Source organism: Anolis carolinensis, unplaced genomic scaffold, assembly GCF_035594765.1.
Source record: "Anolis carolinensis isolate JA03-04 unplaced genomic scaffold, rAnoCar3.1.pri scaffold_11, whole genome shotgun sequence".
NCBI classification, from domain to species: domain Eukaryota; kingdom Metazoa; phylum Chordata; class Lepidosauria; order Squamata; family Dactyloidae; genus Anolis; species Anolis carolinensis.
Genome location: NW_026943822.1, coordinates 2,580,241 through 2,597,154, shown reverse-complemented (window position 1 = coordinate 2,597,154; position 16,914 = coordinate 2,580,241). Strand labels below are relative to the sequence as shown.

The 16,914-nt window shown below is 49.8% G+C and overlaps 2 protein-coding genes across 5 annotated transcripts in view; one reads left to right on the top strand and one right to left on the bottom strand.

Moving 5' to 3' along the window:
- tp53bp1 (tumor protein p53 binding protein 1) overlaps positions 1 to 9,230 on the bottom strand; it is a 34,357-nt gene extending 25,127 nt beyond the window's left edge. Inside the window, exons 1-10 of one of the 3 annotated variants that reach the window (XM_062963624.1) lie at positions 9,100 to 9,230; positions 8,436 to 8,545; positions 8,080 to 8,183; positions 5,226 to 5,507; positions 3,113 to 3,176; positions 2,428 to 2,603; positions 2,174 to 2,279; positions 1,760 to 1,851; positions 1,484 to 1,584; positions 82 to 1,093 (exon numbers count right to left, since the gene is read on the bottom strand). In XM_062963624.1, the coding sequence (XP_062819694.1) occupies positions 82 to 1,093; positions 1,484 to 1,584; positions 1,760 to 1,851; positions 2,174 to 2,279; positions 2,428 to 2,603; positions 3,113 to 3,176; positions 5,226 to 5,507; positions 8,080 to 8,183; positions 8,436 to 8,545; positions 9,100 to 9,144 (2,092 nt within the window). In that variant the 5' untranslated portion in view covers positions 9,145 to 9,230. Of the gene's footprint in view, positions 1 to 81; positions 1,094 to 1,483; positions 1,585 to 1,759; positions 1,852 to 2,173; positions 2,280 to 2,427; positions 2,604 to 3,112; positions 3,177 to 5,225; positions 5,508 to 8,079; positions 8,184 to 8,435; positions 8,638 to 9,099 lie in introns of those variants that run through there. The other 2 variants (XM_062963623.1, XM_062963625.1) reach the window with 2 other exon arrangements.
- Positions 9,231 to 9,712: 482 nt separating this feature from the next.
- Positions 9,713 to 16,914, top strand: part of map1a (microtubule associated protein 1A) — a 28,630-nt gene continuing 21,428 nt past the window's right edge. Inside the window, exons 1-2 of one of the 2 annotated variants that reach the window (XM_062963622.1) lie at positions 9,713 to 9,878; positions 10,148 to 10,249. In XM_062963622.1, the coding sequence (XP_062819692.1) occupies positions 9,758 to 9,878; positions 10,148 to 10,249 (223 nt within the window). In that variant the 5' untranslated portion in view covers positions 9,713 to 9,757. Of the gene's footprint in view, positions 9,879 to 10,147; positions 10,250 to 14,275; positions 14,400 to 16,914 lie in introns of those variants that run through there. The other variant, XM_062963621.1, reaches the window with a different exon arrangement.

Genomic DNA, 16,914 nt, shown 5'->3' with positions numbered 1-16,914 from the left:
ACCAGAAATATGCTGGACCGAGGCAGAGGGAGGGAAAACAGCGGTGGCTCTCACTGACAGACAGACCCTCAAGACACTCACCAACAGCCAGGCCATCCGAGGGATTGGGGGCTCCTTGGCCCCACTGCCCCTCTCCAGCCTCCTCAGCTGCTCCTGCTGCCACTGCCTCGTCCTCCTGCTTCCCAAGCAGGTGGCTTATCGTGGAGATCTCCTTACTGCTGGCGTCTGGCTGGCTTCCCGGCAAGGCCGCTGGCACCTCATCGCTGCCCTGCACCGAACAGTCTGCTGGCCTTGCTTTATCTGGCTCTTCCTGGGCCGTCCTGGGTGGCACGGCACCCTCCCCTTCCTCTGAAGCCTTCTTCTCTCTACCTGTAGGAAGCTCCGTGCCCAGGGGCCCCGGGCTCTCTGGCCACTCAAGTGGGGGGCTCTGGGAACTAAGAAGCTGCAGCGCTGTCCCAGGGCTGGTGGGGAAGGGGGCCTGGCTGGGAGGCTCCTCTGCAGAGTCCGCTGCAGCTGGCTCTCCAGACGCCACCGGGGCTACGTCCATAGGTTCTGCCCTCGCTGCAGAGTGTCCATTTTGTCCTGTCGCCTGTTCTTCTTGGGAAGACCCCCCCTCGCTTTGAAGCACAGCTTCCTGTGGCTCCTCCTCCTGGGGCGCCTCTGGGACGGCTCCTCCCTCCTGAAGGAAGGCGTCCTCCAGGCAGCCCTGCTTCCCAGCAGTCCCTCCAGCCCCATCTTGGACAGAGAATGGGTCTTCAGCAGGGCCATAAAGTAGATTCTGACTGTCTGCGCCCTGCGGATGCTGGCTGGGGTCAATGGCCGGGGCAGGTTTCTCTCCGGAAGCCGCTTCAGCCCCTTCCTCTGGCAGCATCACACTCTGGCCCTCCAGCTCAGCAGACCGGCTGCACTCGCTTCCAGAAAGGGCCAAAGCACAGGCTTCACCTGGAAGCTCCGGCACGAGGCCTTCCACCAGGCTGGAGGGGGGCTGGGCTCCCACCTCAGGCGCTTCTGGCAAGGCAACCACACCAGAGCCGCTTTTCTCCGCTTCTGCCTTGGGCCCCTGCTCCAAGCTTGGAGTGGGAAGAAAGGTGTCCTAGAAGGTAAAACAAGGCTGGTCCAAGGACAGCAACGGATTCTGTTGTGGCGGCGGCACCCAGGTCTTTTTGCAAGACCAAACCCACCCCAGACAGGAAACTCACTCCTGCAACTCAAGGCAAACCTACTTGGCGCATGCACCCCCCCCCTTCCCTCTCTCCCATTGTGACCTTCAAGCGTCTTCAGTTCACGCAAAGATGCCAGACCAGAAAGTTCACATCTGGGCCAAGATGGACCTTTGCCACATCCACAAGTGGGACAGAAAGGCACACAAAGCCCCACTGGGGGACAAAGGCTGGAACCCCTCTGCCATCTCCCAAAGTGAGTCCCAAAGGAGAAGGAGAAGTTTGGCACACAACACCTCTATCACCAGAGAACTATCACTCACATGGGAAAAGTCTGGCAGGGATGGGATGGGAACGGATGCAGGAGACAGGGGGCTGGAGGCCTGGGGTAGTGCCTCCGCTGAGTCCTCTTCCTGCTTCCCGGCTGCAAAAGAGGAAGAATGAGGGAAGAAGGGCTAACTACGCAGCATTTCATTCACACCTCGCCCCTAGAAATCAGTGCTTCAAAAGGAATGGAACAGCCTCAGAATTAAAAGCCAAGCTGGGCCAGTCCAAAGTTCCCCAGAAGATTCCCCTGCAGAAAGGAAAGGAAAAAATACCTTCTGTACAGGAACTCGTTGGGCTTCGTGGAACGATGAGAGGGACGTGTCCCCAGGCGCCACAAGACGGCAAAGCAGGCCCTGAAACACAGCTGCAAGGGAACAGCACACGGCTGCACTCTCATCCTTCCACATGCATTGAATCACTGGAGAAAGGCAACCTCCAGCTGAAACATCTGCGCAAACCCCTTCCAGAGGTATAGAGGAAGCTTTGTCAAGGACAAACACAATTAAAGAACCAACCAACATGGCTGGGACGGGAAACATTAAGTCTCCCAGAGAACTGCAACACCTGTCGTCCACTGCTTCAGGCCATGCTGGCTAGAGCAGCAGCAGGAAAGAAAAACAAAAACATGGAAGTCTCCCCGTCACTGGACAGAGCAAAAGGCAGGCACTGGTGGGAACGGCGCTTACCCAGAGGGCGGTCCCTGTCCAGAGAGGTGAAGGACCTGCAGCGAATCAGCGGGAGTAGGAGCGAGAGGGCCGGCTTCATCCGCAAAAGACCCAACACAGCTACTGCCTGGAGCAAAACCAGAGGAGACGAGATCCAGCGTCAAGCACAGCTCAACGGATTCTGGCCCACAGCCTCTGCAACCATCTCCTCCCCAAGCCTCAGGCAGGGCAGGCCTCCCGCCTGGCTTTCAAATCCCTAGCCTCCCCTGCCGTACCGCTCTGGCTCTGGCCAAAGAGATCCTCTTGTGTGGATGCAAGATCCACCTCCTGAGGCCGCCAGTCAGGGGGTCCGTCCACTTCGGGCGCTTTGAGAGAAGAGGGACGATGTGTTTCTTCTTCTTCTTTGTGGTGGGGCAGAAGGTTGGGGATGCCACTCAGCAAGGAGCCCGACCTAGAAGCATGGCGCAGTTATGGCTCTGTGAGCAGCAGAAGGCTTTGGTCTTCTGTCTCAGACCCTTCACCTCTTCCCCAGTTCCTGATAGCTGGGGCTTTGCAGAAGGTTTGAAGGGTGTTTTCTTTCCTCCCGCAACCCCTTCCTCTCTCCTCTGCAGGGGACAGACCCCCTCCTTCCCTCCTTCCTGTCGAGGTTGTAGAGGAGAAGGTGTTTGGGCAAAGCAGGGGCTCTGGGCAAATGCCAACCCAAGTGGAAAGAAGCCCAAAAGCCCAGCATTTGCAAGAAACAAGGACACACCAGTCAGATGGTAGATTCGTCGTCCTGAGCAAGCAGGTACGCTCCTTTCTGGGCCTTGGGAGTGTTCCAGTTGTTTCATCAGAAAAACAAAGGCACCCTCTTATCACTTGGGAACCTGGAGAGCATCAGTGCCCCTTTCTACCTGGAAAGGGCTTCAGACCATCATGCACAAAGGAGGGAGGGAAGGAGGAAAGCAGGCATTTATTTACCTCTCAGGGCAGCCTCTCCCCGATCCTGTCACCTCACCCTCTGCTGCCACACCTCCTCCACCTGCTGGTAGGGCAAACACAAAACAACCCAGAAACCCACAGTCAGGAACAGTGGTATTGTGATGAATTGAATGAATGAAATTGTAGGACTGGGGTCTGGATAAGGGCCGATTAAGATCTGGCAAGGCTGAAGACACCATCCAAAAATTGGAACCTGGAAAATGGCATTATGGAGAAGGTGAAGAACTCCTTAACTGTGCCATGAAAAGGGCTAATGAGAAATCTAGAGGACTGACCTGAGAACTTTTGGTGTAAACAACACCTGTTTACATAGTCAAAGGCAGCCTTACCTTATAAAGAAGTTAAACAACTTATCTGTTCTGGGATTGATGAGGCTCCAGCAAGTCTGAGCTGAATGACAGGTTATCTAAACAACCAAGTAAATGGGTAACAACAAAAAGTTCTACAAAAGGAGACCCCTATCCTTTTTCAAACTGTACCAGATCTGCGAGGAATTGAGCATTTGAACACCTGCCTCCTTCCTCCCAAGAATGAATGGACTGAATGAGGGAGGATGGTGAGCATGAATGAGTGAATGATTGGATTATGAGTGAGTTGTAGAGTATACGTGATTTTTCCCCTTTGTCTGTATAACCATTACTGTATATAGCTATGATAAAACCCAGTGTCTACTTCTTGTGCTCAAAGTACCTGAGATATTCCGATCCACTGAAAAACTGATTAACTGTTCCCCATAAAATGGCAAAACCAAAGGTGTTCCCTGCCATTCTTGCCAGTTTAAGGCTTTGCAACTCTGCTTATAGCAAAAAATGAAACATATCATACATAAACTCTGTTTGCAATTACTTTTTGCATATATCATACTTTTAACGTTCCAGATATGACAATATTATCACAACACAAATTAAATATCGAAGTTTCACCATTTGGGGGGGGCGGTCTTCTGGGCTATTTTCACACAATTTTGGGGGCAAATGTAGTGGAAACACCTGACTCAGATACCAGAGGGTATATTGAAGGAACGTTTGAATCTCTACCCAAAAAGAAGACAAAGCTGCCCAGTGCTCAAGCCCCTATTTTTCTCTTTCTTATCCTCAAACCTGGAGGGAGCATGAGAACAAAGCCCAGGAAATGTTCTGCCTGAAACAGCACTTGGCCGTGTGCAGGGAAAGTGAAGAAGGCCTTTTACCAATTAGTTACAAAAGGAACGCTTTCCAAACGGGTGGCAGAGAGTGAAGGCAATCCTCACAGAGGATAGCCCAGCACTCAATCTCTGGAAAAGCAGAAGAGCCGTGCTGGCTTCAGGGCCGACCACAGGTGAGATGGCTCCTTTGCCTGGTTTGTCAAGAGCTTCTGGCTAAGAGTGCCTCCTGCCCATTTTGTGCCTGAAACCCTCCCCATGCACACAGAGGGCATGCAGGCAGGGGGCCCGCCACCATTTGCAGAGAGAAAGCGCTATTGAGCTATGGCTCTGTTAACCATGTGCAGACATTCTGCCGCTGCTGTGCCCTCCTTACACAACCCCAGCCCAAAAAAAGCCCACTTCTGCAGGAGCAATCCAAGGATCTCAACTGCAGAAAAGAGGAAGGATGTTCAAAGGAGGCATTCAGAGAAGAATGGGGTACTCTGTGCCAAGAAAACCCTTCCTAGTCCATTCCCTTTGCAAACATGTGTCTACTTCTACTGAGGTCTGATGCAAACATGTGTCCACCTCCACTGAGTTCTGATACAAGCATGTGTCCATCTCCACTGAGGTCTGTTGCAAACATGCATCCACCTCCACTGAGGTCTGATGCAAACATAGCAGCATCAATTATGATTATAATGATTAAGATACTGTGACAGACTCGGATCGGACTCGGGATGCACCTGAATGTATATTTATATGTATGTTTTTAACGTAATGTAATTTAATGTAAATTGAATATAAATCGTAATGAATTGTAAATTGAATTGTTTTATATATGTGCTTATATTGTAAGCCGCCCAGAGTCCCCCTTTTGGGGTGAGAAGGACAGGGTAGAAATGTTGTAATAAATAATAAAATAAATAAGAGAGGCCTGCTTCCTCCACCTCAACTGCCTTCTCTTACCACAGTTTTGGGGGGCCTCTTCCTCCTTCGCCTCCTCCTTGCTGTTGCTGTCCTTGACCTCCTGGGCAGCTTTGGGGGTTTCTGAGGGGCCTGGCAGGCCTTGTGTCTCCTGGCAGGTGCCTCCATCTTCCTCCCTGGCAGATGCCTTCTGGCCCTGGCTCACCTCCTCCTCCTCTTTGCTTCCTATTCCTCCTCCTTCTCCGCTTTCTCCCAAGAGATCCTGGCTCTGGGAGAGCTCCAGGCCCCCCCAGGGCAGCTGTGAGGAGAGGTCCAAGGAGGGCTCTGCAGAGGGACACAATCGGGGGAAGAGACCAGGGAATAACACTCTTCTAGCACTCAACTCTATTGCACCACCTGACATCTGTTGGGAAGTACAGTAGAGTCTCACTTATTCAACATAAACAGGCCGGCAGAAGCTTGGATAAGCGAAAATGTTGGATAATAAGGAGGGATTAAGGAAAAGCCTAGTGAACGTCAAATTATGTTATGATTTTACAAATTAAGCACCCAAACATTATGTTTTACAGCAAACAGACAGAAAAAGCAGTTCAGTACACGGTAACGTTATGCAGTAATTGCTGTATTTACGAATTTCGCACCAGAACATCGCAATGTAACATGCTATACTAATATGTATATATATATTTATTATTTATTTGCGACATTTATATACCGCCCTTCTCACCCCAAAGGGGACTCAGAGCGGTTTACAAGTATATATACATACAATATATTATAATATACAACTATATCGCAATATTATTAGTAATATTGCATGTAATATAAATATACAATTATAATAGTGAATTATAATTATTATTACATTGTATTACATCATAATATTATTATTAATATTACATGTATATACAATGTATTATAATTGTGTATGTGTATGTATATATATGTATGTATACACACACACACATATATATACAATATAAATTACAAAAATATATAATTATAACATATTGTAAATACATATAGTATTCATAATATTATATTGTAATACAACATAATACTAATAATACAATATAATAGTATTAATTATATATTATATGTTACATGTAATATTATTAATAATATTACAACATACTGATATAGTACAATATAGTAATTTCTTGCCAGTATTGTACTATGCTAATAATGTAATATTGTATGTAAATTTAATTTGTAAGCCGCTCTGTGTCCCCTTCAGGGTGAGAAAGGAGGCATAGAAATGTAGCAAATAAATAATAAATAAATAAACGTATTGAAAACATTGACTACAAAAACACTGACTACTGAAAGGCAGACTGCATTGGATAATCCAGAACGTTGGATAAGTGGAGGTTGGGTAAGCGAGACTCTACTGTAGCAGCCAGCAATGAAAGGACCAAGGTAGGTCCCAGGTTCAAATCCCAGGAGCGGAATGAGCGCCTGCTGTTAGCCCCAGCTCCTGCCAACCTAGCAGTTCGAAAACATGCCAATGTGAGTAGATCAATAGGTACCGCTCCGGCAGGAAGGTAACGGCATTCCATGCCACATAACCTTGGAGGTGTCTATGGACAATGCCGGCTCTTCGGCTTAGAAATGGAGATGAGCACCAACCCCCAGAGTTGGTCACGACTGGACTTAACCTTTACCTTTACCTAAGTCCAGTTGTGTCTGATTCTGGGGGTTGGTGCTATAGTTAGACATAATTTAAAAATCAAAGCAAAGTTCATAAAAATGTCAGTGGAAATCATTCTTAGAGCAACACCAGGGGCACTCCAAGTGGCCAGCTTCTGGTCAAAGGACATTTAGTATCATGCCAGGTTTTTAAACTTTGTTTGTGTTTTGGACTTCAATGGTACCCTCAGTTTGCTAAATAAAATAAAGGTAAAGGTTTCCCCTGACGTTAAGTCCAGTCGTGACCGACTCTGGGGGTTGGTGCTCATCTCCATTTCTAAGCCAAAGAGCCGCTGTTGTCCATAGACATCTCCAGGTCATGTGGCCGGCATGACTGAATGGAGCGCCGTTACCTTCCCACCGGAGCGGTACCTATTGATCTACACACATTGGCATGTTTTCGAACTGCTAGGTTGGCAGGAGCTGGAGCTAACAGCGGCCGCTCACGCCGCTCTTGGGGTTTGAACCTGCAACCTTTCGGTCTCCAGCTCAGTGCTTTAACACACTTCGCCACCGGGGCTCAAGTGCTATAGTTAGACATAATTTAAAAATCAAAGCAAAGTTCATAAATGTCAATGGAGGACCTTCTTAGAGGAACACCAGAGGCAGTCCAAGCGGCCAGCTTCTGGTCAAAGGACATTTAGTACCATGCCAAGTTTTTAAACGTTGTGTTGTCGAAGGCTTTCATGGCTGGGATCACAGGGTTGTTGTATGTCTTTCGGGCTGTGTGGTGAAACGTCAGGAGAGAATACTTCTGGAACATAGCCACACAGCTCGAAAGACATACAACAATTTGTTTATTTACAGCATTTATATTCTGCCCTTCTTTCTCACCCCAAAGGGGACTCAGGGCGGATCACATTACACATATAGGCAAAGATTCAATGCCTTTTAACATAGAACAAAGACAAGACAAACATAGGCTCCGAGCGGGCCTCGAACTCATGACCTCCTGGTCAGAGTGATTCATTGCAGTGATTCATTGCAGCTGCTCTCCAGCCTGCGCCACAGCCCGAGCCCAACAACCCTTTTTAAATGTTGTTTGTGTTTTGGACTTCAATGGTACCCTCAGTTTGCTAAATAAAATAAAAATACTCTCTTCCAGGCATGGGCCCAGGCCTGCTCTATGGAGTGCAGTCAATGCAGGACACCCTTCTAGGAATCTAGGGGAGTGCCCATTCAACCCCGCCCCGCCTGCGGGACTCACCCCCTCCTCCTCCTCCGCCTCCTTCTTCTTCCAGGCCTTGGGGGGCGGGGCCTGGGGAGTCCTCTTTTGCATCTCCGTCTTCCCCGGAAGGAGGGGGGGCTCCCCTGTGGGTTGAAAACATTCCATGCAAACAAAGGGAAACAGAGGGGGGCGGGGCGGGGGTCAGGAGGGAAAGGCCGGAAGTCCGCCCCGTGCCAGTCCGCGCGCCCCCTCCCCGCAGGGATCCCTCTCGGGGGGGGGGGGGCAGGGGGCGGGGCCTGGAGGTGGTTCCAAACAAGGGAGGGGTGGGGGAGGGATGGGGCCCTGTCCGCCCTCGGCGCTCCATCCCCGGCCCTCCCCCTTGCCCTCGGCCTCACCTTCCGGCTCCCTCCTCCTCCTCCTCCTCCTCCGGTGGGGGCTCCGGCGCTGCGAAGGAGACGGGCACGGACAAGGCCCCCGCCTCAGCCAAGCCTCCTCCTTCCGCGGCCTCCATGTTCGCCAGGGAAGGAGGGACAGAGAGAGAGATAGAGAGAGAAAGAGAGGGAGTGAGGCGCGCGCAAGGCAGGCCGGGAGGAGGAGGAGACGCGCCCCGCCCCTTGGGAAGCATGCGCGAAGGAGGGAGCGAACGAGCGAGCGAGGGAGGAGCGTTGCCATGGCGACGCGCGGCCCCGCCTCCTCCTCCTCGTTCTTCGCCTGAGCTGAAGGAAAGGCCGCGCGGAGTGACAGGCGCTTCCTATTCCTTCCCTGCTTGCCTCCATCTCTCATTCTCACGGAGTGAGTGACAGGGCGAGAACAGCCTCCCTCTCTCCCTCTCGGGGTTTCCTTGGCAACACTGGGCCCGGAGAGGGAGCCGGGGGCGTGTCCAGGCGGCTGAAGCCACGCCCCCTTCCTCTCACCTCCTCGCTCTATCACTCGGGGTTTCCTTGGCAACACAACGACGGGGGGAAGGAGGGAACGGAACAGGGGGCGTGGCCAGGCGATAGACGCCACGCCCATTTTCTTCAGCCCTCCCCCTCCTCGCCACCCTCTCTTCTGGGTTACCTTGGCAACATTTAGTCCAAAGCGAGAGCCGGGGGGCGTGTCCATGTGGTCGAGGCCACGCCCCCTTCCTTCATCCCGCCCGTCCTCTCCTCTCTCTCTCTCTCTCTCTCTCCCTCTAAGTTTCCTTGGCAACACTGGGCCGAGAGAAGGAGCCGGGGGCGTGTCCAGTTAGCCGACGCCACGCCCCTTTCTCTCCCTCTGGGTTTCCTTGGCAACATTTGGTCCAAAGAAAGAGCCGGGGGGCGTGTCCAGTTAGCCGACGCCACGCCCCTTTCCTCCCGCCCGTCCTCTCCTCTCTCTTTCCCTCTGAGTTTCCTTGGCAACGAGAAAGGGAGCCAGGGGGCGTGTCCAGTTAGCCACGCCCTTTTCCTTCCGACCCTTCTCGCCTCTCTCTCTCTCTCTGAGTTGCCTTGGCAACACGGCCCAGAGAGAGAGATAGAGATGCGGGCGGTATCTAGATGGCCGAAGCCACGCCCCCTTTCTTCCGCCTCTCTCCCTCTTGGCAAGGGAGGGGCCAGGCGGTGGAAGCCACGCCCCCTTCGCTCTCGCCCCGCCTCCTCCTGCTGCTGCGGGCCCTTTAAGAGCGGCGCGGGCGGGGGGAGGAGGGAGTCAGTCCTGCGCTGCGGCTCCGGGAGAGAGAGAGAGAGAGACGGTTGCCATGGGGACTACGCCGCCGCCGCCGCCGAGGGGCCTAGCCGGGCGCCGGGCCCTGTTGGCGGTGATCGGGGAGGTTGCCACGGAGGCGGAGCGGGAGGCGGTGCGGAGCGGCCTGGAGCGCGGTGAGGCCTCTTCAGCACCCTGGAGAGCGGCGGGGAGAGGACCGGGAGAGAGGGCTGTGTTTTGGACCTCAACTCTCGCCATTCCTCACAGCCTCAGGCCCTTTCCTTTTCCCCCTCAGCCGCTTAAGCGGCTGAGGGGGAAAAGGAAGGGGCCTGAGGCTGTGAGGAATGGCGGGAATTGAAGTCCAAAACCCCTGGAAGGCCCAAGTTGGCCCAGGCCTGCTCTGCAGCATCAGTGCGGTGACGGGTCTCTTTTCTCCTGTGTCCAGGCCTTCGTTCGTGGGACGCGGGTCTCCCTCCCTCCGACCTGGACCGGCAGCTGAGGCTCTTCGTCACCCGGCACCTGGCTCACTTCTCCTCGGAAGTCAGAGGTCAGTGCCTGGTCATTCCCTACCGCCTTCATAGAATCATAGAATCCTACCCCGTTCAAAACACCCCGACAGATAGCCATCCAGCCTCTGCTTCAAAGCCTCCACCACACTCTGAGGCAGAGAGTTCCACTGCTGAACAGCAGTCTCTCTCACACAGTCAGGAAGTTCTTCCTCATGTTCAGGTGGAATCTTTCTTTCCTGTCATTTAAAGCCATTGCTCCATTATATAATACATAATACTAATGTTATGTTATACTATATATAATGCGAATATTGTGTTATACTAATAATATAATATATTGTATATACATATAGTATTTATAATGTTATAATGTAACACAATATAATAATAATAAACCATTATAATTGTATATTATATATTACATGTAATATTGCTAATAATCTTGCAATATAGTTTGGCATTAAATTTTGCCAATTTTTGTAAGCCGCCCTGAGTCCCCTCGGGTGATAAGGGCGGGATATAAATGTTGTAAATAAAATAAATAAATAAATAGTGGTATAGTACAATATAGTAATAGATAATGCTTATTTGTCCTATACTAATATTATAATATATTGTATATACATATAATATAGATATTATTTATTTTTTATTTATTTAATACATTTATATTCCACCATTTATATTCCGCCCCCCGAAGGGGATTCAGAGCGGCTTACAAATTAAATTTACATACAACATTATATTATTAGCATAGCACAATACTGGCAATAAATTACCATATTGTACTATATCTATATATTGTAATATTATTAATAATATTGCATGTAATATATAATATATACAGTAGAGTCTCACTTATCCAATGTTCTGGATTATCCAGCGCATTTTTGTAGTCAATGTTTTCAATATATCATGATATTTTGGTGCTAAATTCGTAAATACAGTAATTACTACATAGCATTAATGTATAATGAACTACTTTTTCTGTCAAATTTGTTGTAGAACATGATGTTTTGGTGCTTAATTTGTAAAATCATAACCTATTTAGATGTTTAATAGGCTTTTTCTTAATCTCTCCTTATTATCCAACATATTCACTTATCCAACATTCTGCCGGCCCGTTTATGTTGGATAAGTGAGACTCTACTGTAGTTAATATTATTATATTGTATTATTAGTATTATATATTACATATGATAATAATGTTATGTCATACAATATAATAATAAACTATTATAATTGTATATTATATATTACATATAATATTAATAATATTATTTCAATATAGTGGTATAGTACATATATAGTAATATATAGTGCTTATATTGTACTACGTTAATAATATAATATATTGTATGTAGTTGTAAGCCGCCCTGAGTCCCCTTTGGGGTGAGAGAGGGCGGGGTATAGATGTCGCTAATAAATAAATAATAAATAATTGCGTCCTAATCTCCAAGGCAGCAGAAAACAAGCTTGCTCCCTCCTTTCTATGACTTCCCCTCCATCACATATTGATCCATGGCCCTCATCATGTCTCCTCTCTCTCCGCCTTCTCTTCTGCAGGCTAAACATGCCCAGCTCTTTCAGCTGCTCCTCATAGGGCTTGTTCTCCATACCCTTGGTCATTTATTCACCCTCTTCTGGACACATTCCAGCTTCCTTTGCCTGCAAGTTGCCTCCTTTGCTGGTTGGGATCTAGCCGAAGGAAGGAAGGAAGGCTAGGCCTGACTCCATGGCTCTCCCTCTCTCCCTCCTGGGCTTCCTCTCACCTTTGAAACAGAGGCTGGGTGGCCATCTCTCGGGAGGGCTTTGATGGGGCTATTCCTGCATGAAGGCAGAAAGAAGGGGACTGGATTGGATGACCTTTGAGGGTTATCCCTTCCAACTCTAGGATTCTGTGAAGCCAGTTGGCTGTCAGTAGAAGGAAGCCATCCTGCCCTAGGCCTCTTTGTTAGCATAATGTAGAGAGGGAGGGGAAAGCCTTTGCAGGCCAACATTGCTCCTTCTGCAGAAACAACTGCACTGTAGATGGCCACTCTCAACAGTCAATCTGCTGCCTCTCCTGCCAGAGCTTGTCTGTTTGGTCAATACGAGCTTAAGTGAGGCTTCCCTGCTTATTACCATCATAAGCATAGCTCATTTGGGTTGCGGTGAGTTTTCCGTGCTGCCTGACCATGTTCTAGAAACACCCTCTTCTTAAGTTTCACCCACATCTATGGCAGAGGTTGTGAGGTCTGCTGGAAAATAGGAAAGTGGGGTTTATATTCCTATGGAATAATGTCCAGGGTGGGAACGTTGCAATTAATCATCTTGATTAGCATTGAAAAGCCATGCAGCTTCAAGGCCTGGCTGTTTCCTGCCCGGGGGGAATACTTTCTCGGGAGGTATTAACAGGCCCTGCATTGTTTCCTGTCTGGAATTCAGAGTATAGTTCTTTATTTACTGTCCTGATTGTAGAGTGATGTCGGCCCTAAAAGCCTTCAACAACAAGGCTCATTTGGTTTGAGATTGCGGGAATTATGTTTTTTTCTGCCCGTCTGTAGGCCCCATGCCCTTGCAGTTACTTTGTGGAGAGACTGGTCGCTCCATCCCCCCCCCCCCCCAGAGGATTGTGGGGCTGAGGATATGCAAAGGCCCCTCTTCCAGGCTGAGGCCCATGCTTCTCGTCCCTCCATCCCTTTGTGCATCTTGCAAGGACTTGGGCCCTGTCTTTGCAATCTCCAATGGATTCAAGAAAGGTCCAACAAAGAGCGAATAATTCCCTCTCCCCCCCCCCCTCCCTTTGGCAACTCAACTCAACATGGATTGTTGTATGTTTTCCGGGCTGTATGGCCATGTTCTAAAAGTATTCTCTCCTGACGTTACGCCCACATCTATGGCAGGCATCCTCAGAGGTTGTGAGGTATGGAGAAACTAAGCAAGGAAGGTATATATATATATATATATATATATATATATATATATATATATCTGTGGAAAGTCCAGGGTGAGAGAAGAACTCTTTGTCAGTTGGAGGTCAGTGTGAATGTTGTAGTTAATCACCTCAATTAGCATTGAATAGCTTCATCTCCTGGCTTCCTGCCTGGGACATCCTTTGTTCAAAGTCATTAGCTGTCCTTGGTTCCCATGTCTGATTTTCAGAGTGTTGCTTCTTATTTACTGTTCTGATTTTTGAGTTTTTTAATACTGGTAGTCAGATTTTGTTCATGTTCATGGTTTCCTCCTTTCTGTTGAAGTTGTCCACATGCTTGTGAATTTCAATGGCTTCTCTGTGTCATCTGACATGATGGTTGTGAGAGTGGTCCAGCATTTCTGTGTTCTCAAATAATATTCTGTGTCCAGGTTGGTTCATTTGGAGCTCTCCTATTGTTGACTTCTCTGGTTGAGTCAGTCTGCAGTGCCTTTCATGTTCTTTGACTCGTGTTTGGGCAATGCTGCGTTTGGTGGCCCCTCTGTAGACTTGTCCACAGCTGCATGGTATCCAGTAGACTCCTGCAGAGGAGAGAGGATCCCTCTTGTCCTTCGTTGACCGTAGCATTTGTTGGATTTTCTTTGTGGGTCTGTAGATAGTTTGTAGGTTGTGCTTCTTCATCAGTGGTTCCCTTGATGTCTGGTAAGAACACCTTTCCTCTGGGTGGATCTTTGTCTTGGCTCTCCTGGCTTGGTTTTGGCCTTGCAGCTCTTCTGATGTCCATGGTGGAGTCTCCATTGGCCTGTAGAGCCCAGTTTAGGTGATTTGGTTCACCTTGGAGGAGGTGAGGTTCGCAGATTCTTTGTGCACGGTCTGTCGGAGCTTTGATTGTGCTTCTTTTTTGACTTGGGTGATGGCTGGAGTTTTTATGAAGGTATCTATCTGTGTGTGTAGGTTTTCTGCAAACTGTGTGGCCCAATTTCTTGATTCAAGAAAGGTCCAACATACAGTGAATATGCTCCCTCTCTTCCGCGCCCCCCCCCCCCTTTGGCTCAACTCTTCCCTACTGATTTCTCCCCATAGGGCGAAGGGGGGGCTGCAGTGCGGGAGGGGCTTCTTCTTCTTCTTGGGGAGGGGCGGGGCCTGCTCCTGCTCCTCCCCTCCATCACCCCCCCCCCTCCGCACTGGCATCACCAGTGGCATCCTCCTCTTCCTCCTCTTCCTCCCCGGCGGCCGGAGGAGGCGGAGGCAGAGGCAGAAGGAAGCGCGGATCGGTAGGCCCTAAGGAAGGAAAGAAGGAGGGGAGGGGGGGATGGATTCACAGAGGGAGGGGGCCCGGCCAACGCCCTCCTCGCCAAGAAGAAGGGGGGGGGGGTGCGGGGCGCGCTCCCGAGGCACGCACAATGCGGCAAACGGCGCAGCTGGCAGGGAGGGGGAGGAGGATGGAGGAAGGGGAGGGAAGGAGGGAGGGAGGGGGGACCGGCAGCAGAAGCCGCAGTGCGGTGGGTGGGGGGGGGGGGGGGGGGAGAGAGAGAGAGAGAGAGAGAGAGAGAGAGAGAGACCGGGATGGGCCTGTCCTTGCCTTTCGTTGCCCTTGGGGCTCCGGGGAGGGGTGGAGAGAGAGCCTCTCTATCTCTATCTCAGAAGGAGCCTCTCTATCTCTAGACCCCCCCCCCCTTCTTGGCTCCGGATGATGGTTCCCAGGGGAAAGGGCGCTGGGGGGGGGGGGGGGCTCACCCAAGCTCTACCTGCCCGCCTCTCCCTCCCTGCCATTCCTGGCGCTCCAGGCTCCCATCCTTCCTCCATTCCCAGGAAACCTTTGCAGCTCAGAACCCTGTTTTGGGGAGTAAGGACTTCATCACATTAGAGCCGTGGTTCTCAATCTTTTTTTTGACCAGGGACCCCTCTCCAACACTAGTACCAAAAGCAGTTTTTGGTCTACGTTCGATTCGGTTTGGTTATTTGTGGGGTTGATTCGGAAAACTGCCTTGGATAGACCACATCAGCTCTAGGTTCTGATACAGAACATATTCCAGCCAGTTTTTTTTTTCATGTCAGGAGCAACCAGAGTTGCTTCTGGAGTGAGAGAATTGGCCGTCTGCAAGGACATTGCCCAGGGGACGCCTGGATGTTTTGATGTTTTACCATTCTTGTGGGAGGCTTCTCTCATGTCTCCGCATGGAGCTGGAGCTGATAGAGGGAGCTCATCCACGCTCTCACTGGGTGGGATTTGAACCTGGCAGCCTTCAGGTCAGCAACCCAACCTTCAAGTCACAAGGCTTTTATCCCCTAGGCCACTGGAAGTTCCATTCCAGCCAGTATTCGCCACCTGCTAGCCCACAGAGAACCATATTTGATTATCTAGATCAGTGGTTCTCAAACTTATTTGGCCTACTGCCCCCCCTTTCCAGAAAAAATATTACTCAGTGCCCCCTGGAAATTATTTTTTTTTACATTTTACAGTAGAGTCTCACTTATCCAAGCTAAACGGGCCTGCAGAAGCTTGGATAAGCGAATATCTTGCATAATAAGGAGGGATTAAGGAAAAGCCTATTAAACATCAAATTAGGTTATGATTTTACAAATTAAGCACCAAAAACATCATGTTATACAACAAATTTGACAGAAAAAGCAGTTCAATACGCAGTAATGTTATGTTGTAATGACTGTATTTACGAATTTAGCACCAAAATATCACGATATATTGAAAACATTGACTCCAAAATGACTTGGATAATCCAGAAACTTGGGTAAGCAAAGCTTGGATAAGTGAGACTCTATTGTAATAGCAATTAAACAGAAAGATATATGTATCAATGCATATGGCAAATGCACCTGTGGCCATCACCACCCCCCTGGATCACTGCAGTGCCCACAAGGGGGCGGTAGCGCCCACTTTGGGAATTACTGATCTAGATCAGGCATGGGCAAACTTGGACCCTCCAGGTGTTTTGGATGTCAACTCCCACAATTCCCTTTCCTTTTTCCCCTCAGCCCTTCAGGAATTGTGGGAGTTGAAACATCTGGTCCAAAACATCTGGAGGGTTCGAGTTTGCCCATGCCTGATCTAGAGCTGACGCGGTCTATCCAATGCAATGGTCAGCTCTGTGGAAAAGGAGCAGAAATAAAATAAAGAGAAAGGAAGGAGCTTCACGGGCCAGATTTTCATTCTCACATTCCTGGGCCACGGCCCACAGGTTGAGAACCACTGCATTAGAGCATGGATCCACTTTAAATTCCATTTCTGCCTCCTATAGAATTCTGGGGCTTGTAATTTAGGGAGGGGCCTTTAAACTGCTCAGCAAGGGAGCCCTGGGCCTCCCTAAACTACAAGACCCAGAATTCTGTAGGAGGCAGAAACTGAATTTAAAGTGGATCCATGCTCTAATGCAGTGGATTTAAAACGGATTCATGCTCTGGAGTGATAAAACTGCAAGTTCTGTGTGCTCCCTCCCCTCCTTTGCCTGCTTTTGGGGGTGGGGGTCTGTTCCTGCCATTCCTGGCGTTTCGGGCTCCTGTCCTCCCCTGCCCCCCCCCCCCATTCATTTCTCCCCCTCCAACCTGCCCCTCCCTTCTGTCCAAAGGGCCCAAGGTCTCTCTTCCAAGAACTGGGCCTCCTGCCTTTTGCAACTGAGGATTCGGCTGCCCTTTCCCTCTCCCCTTCCTCTGCCTGCTTTGGGGGGGGGGGGGTGTGTGTGTGTGTGTCTGTGTGAGGGGATCCTAAGCAGCCGAACCTGAGGCAGAGGAGGACCCCCAAGATGGAGCTCAGTAAAAAAGGGAGGCGGGAAG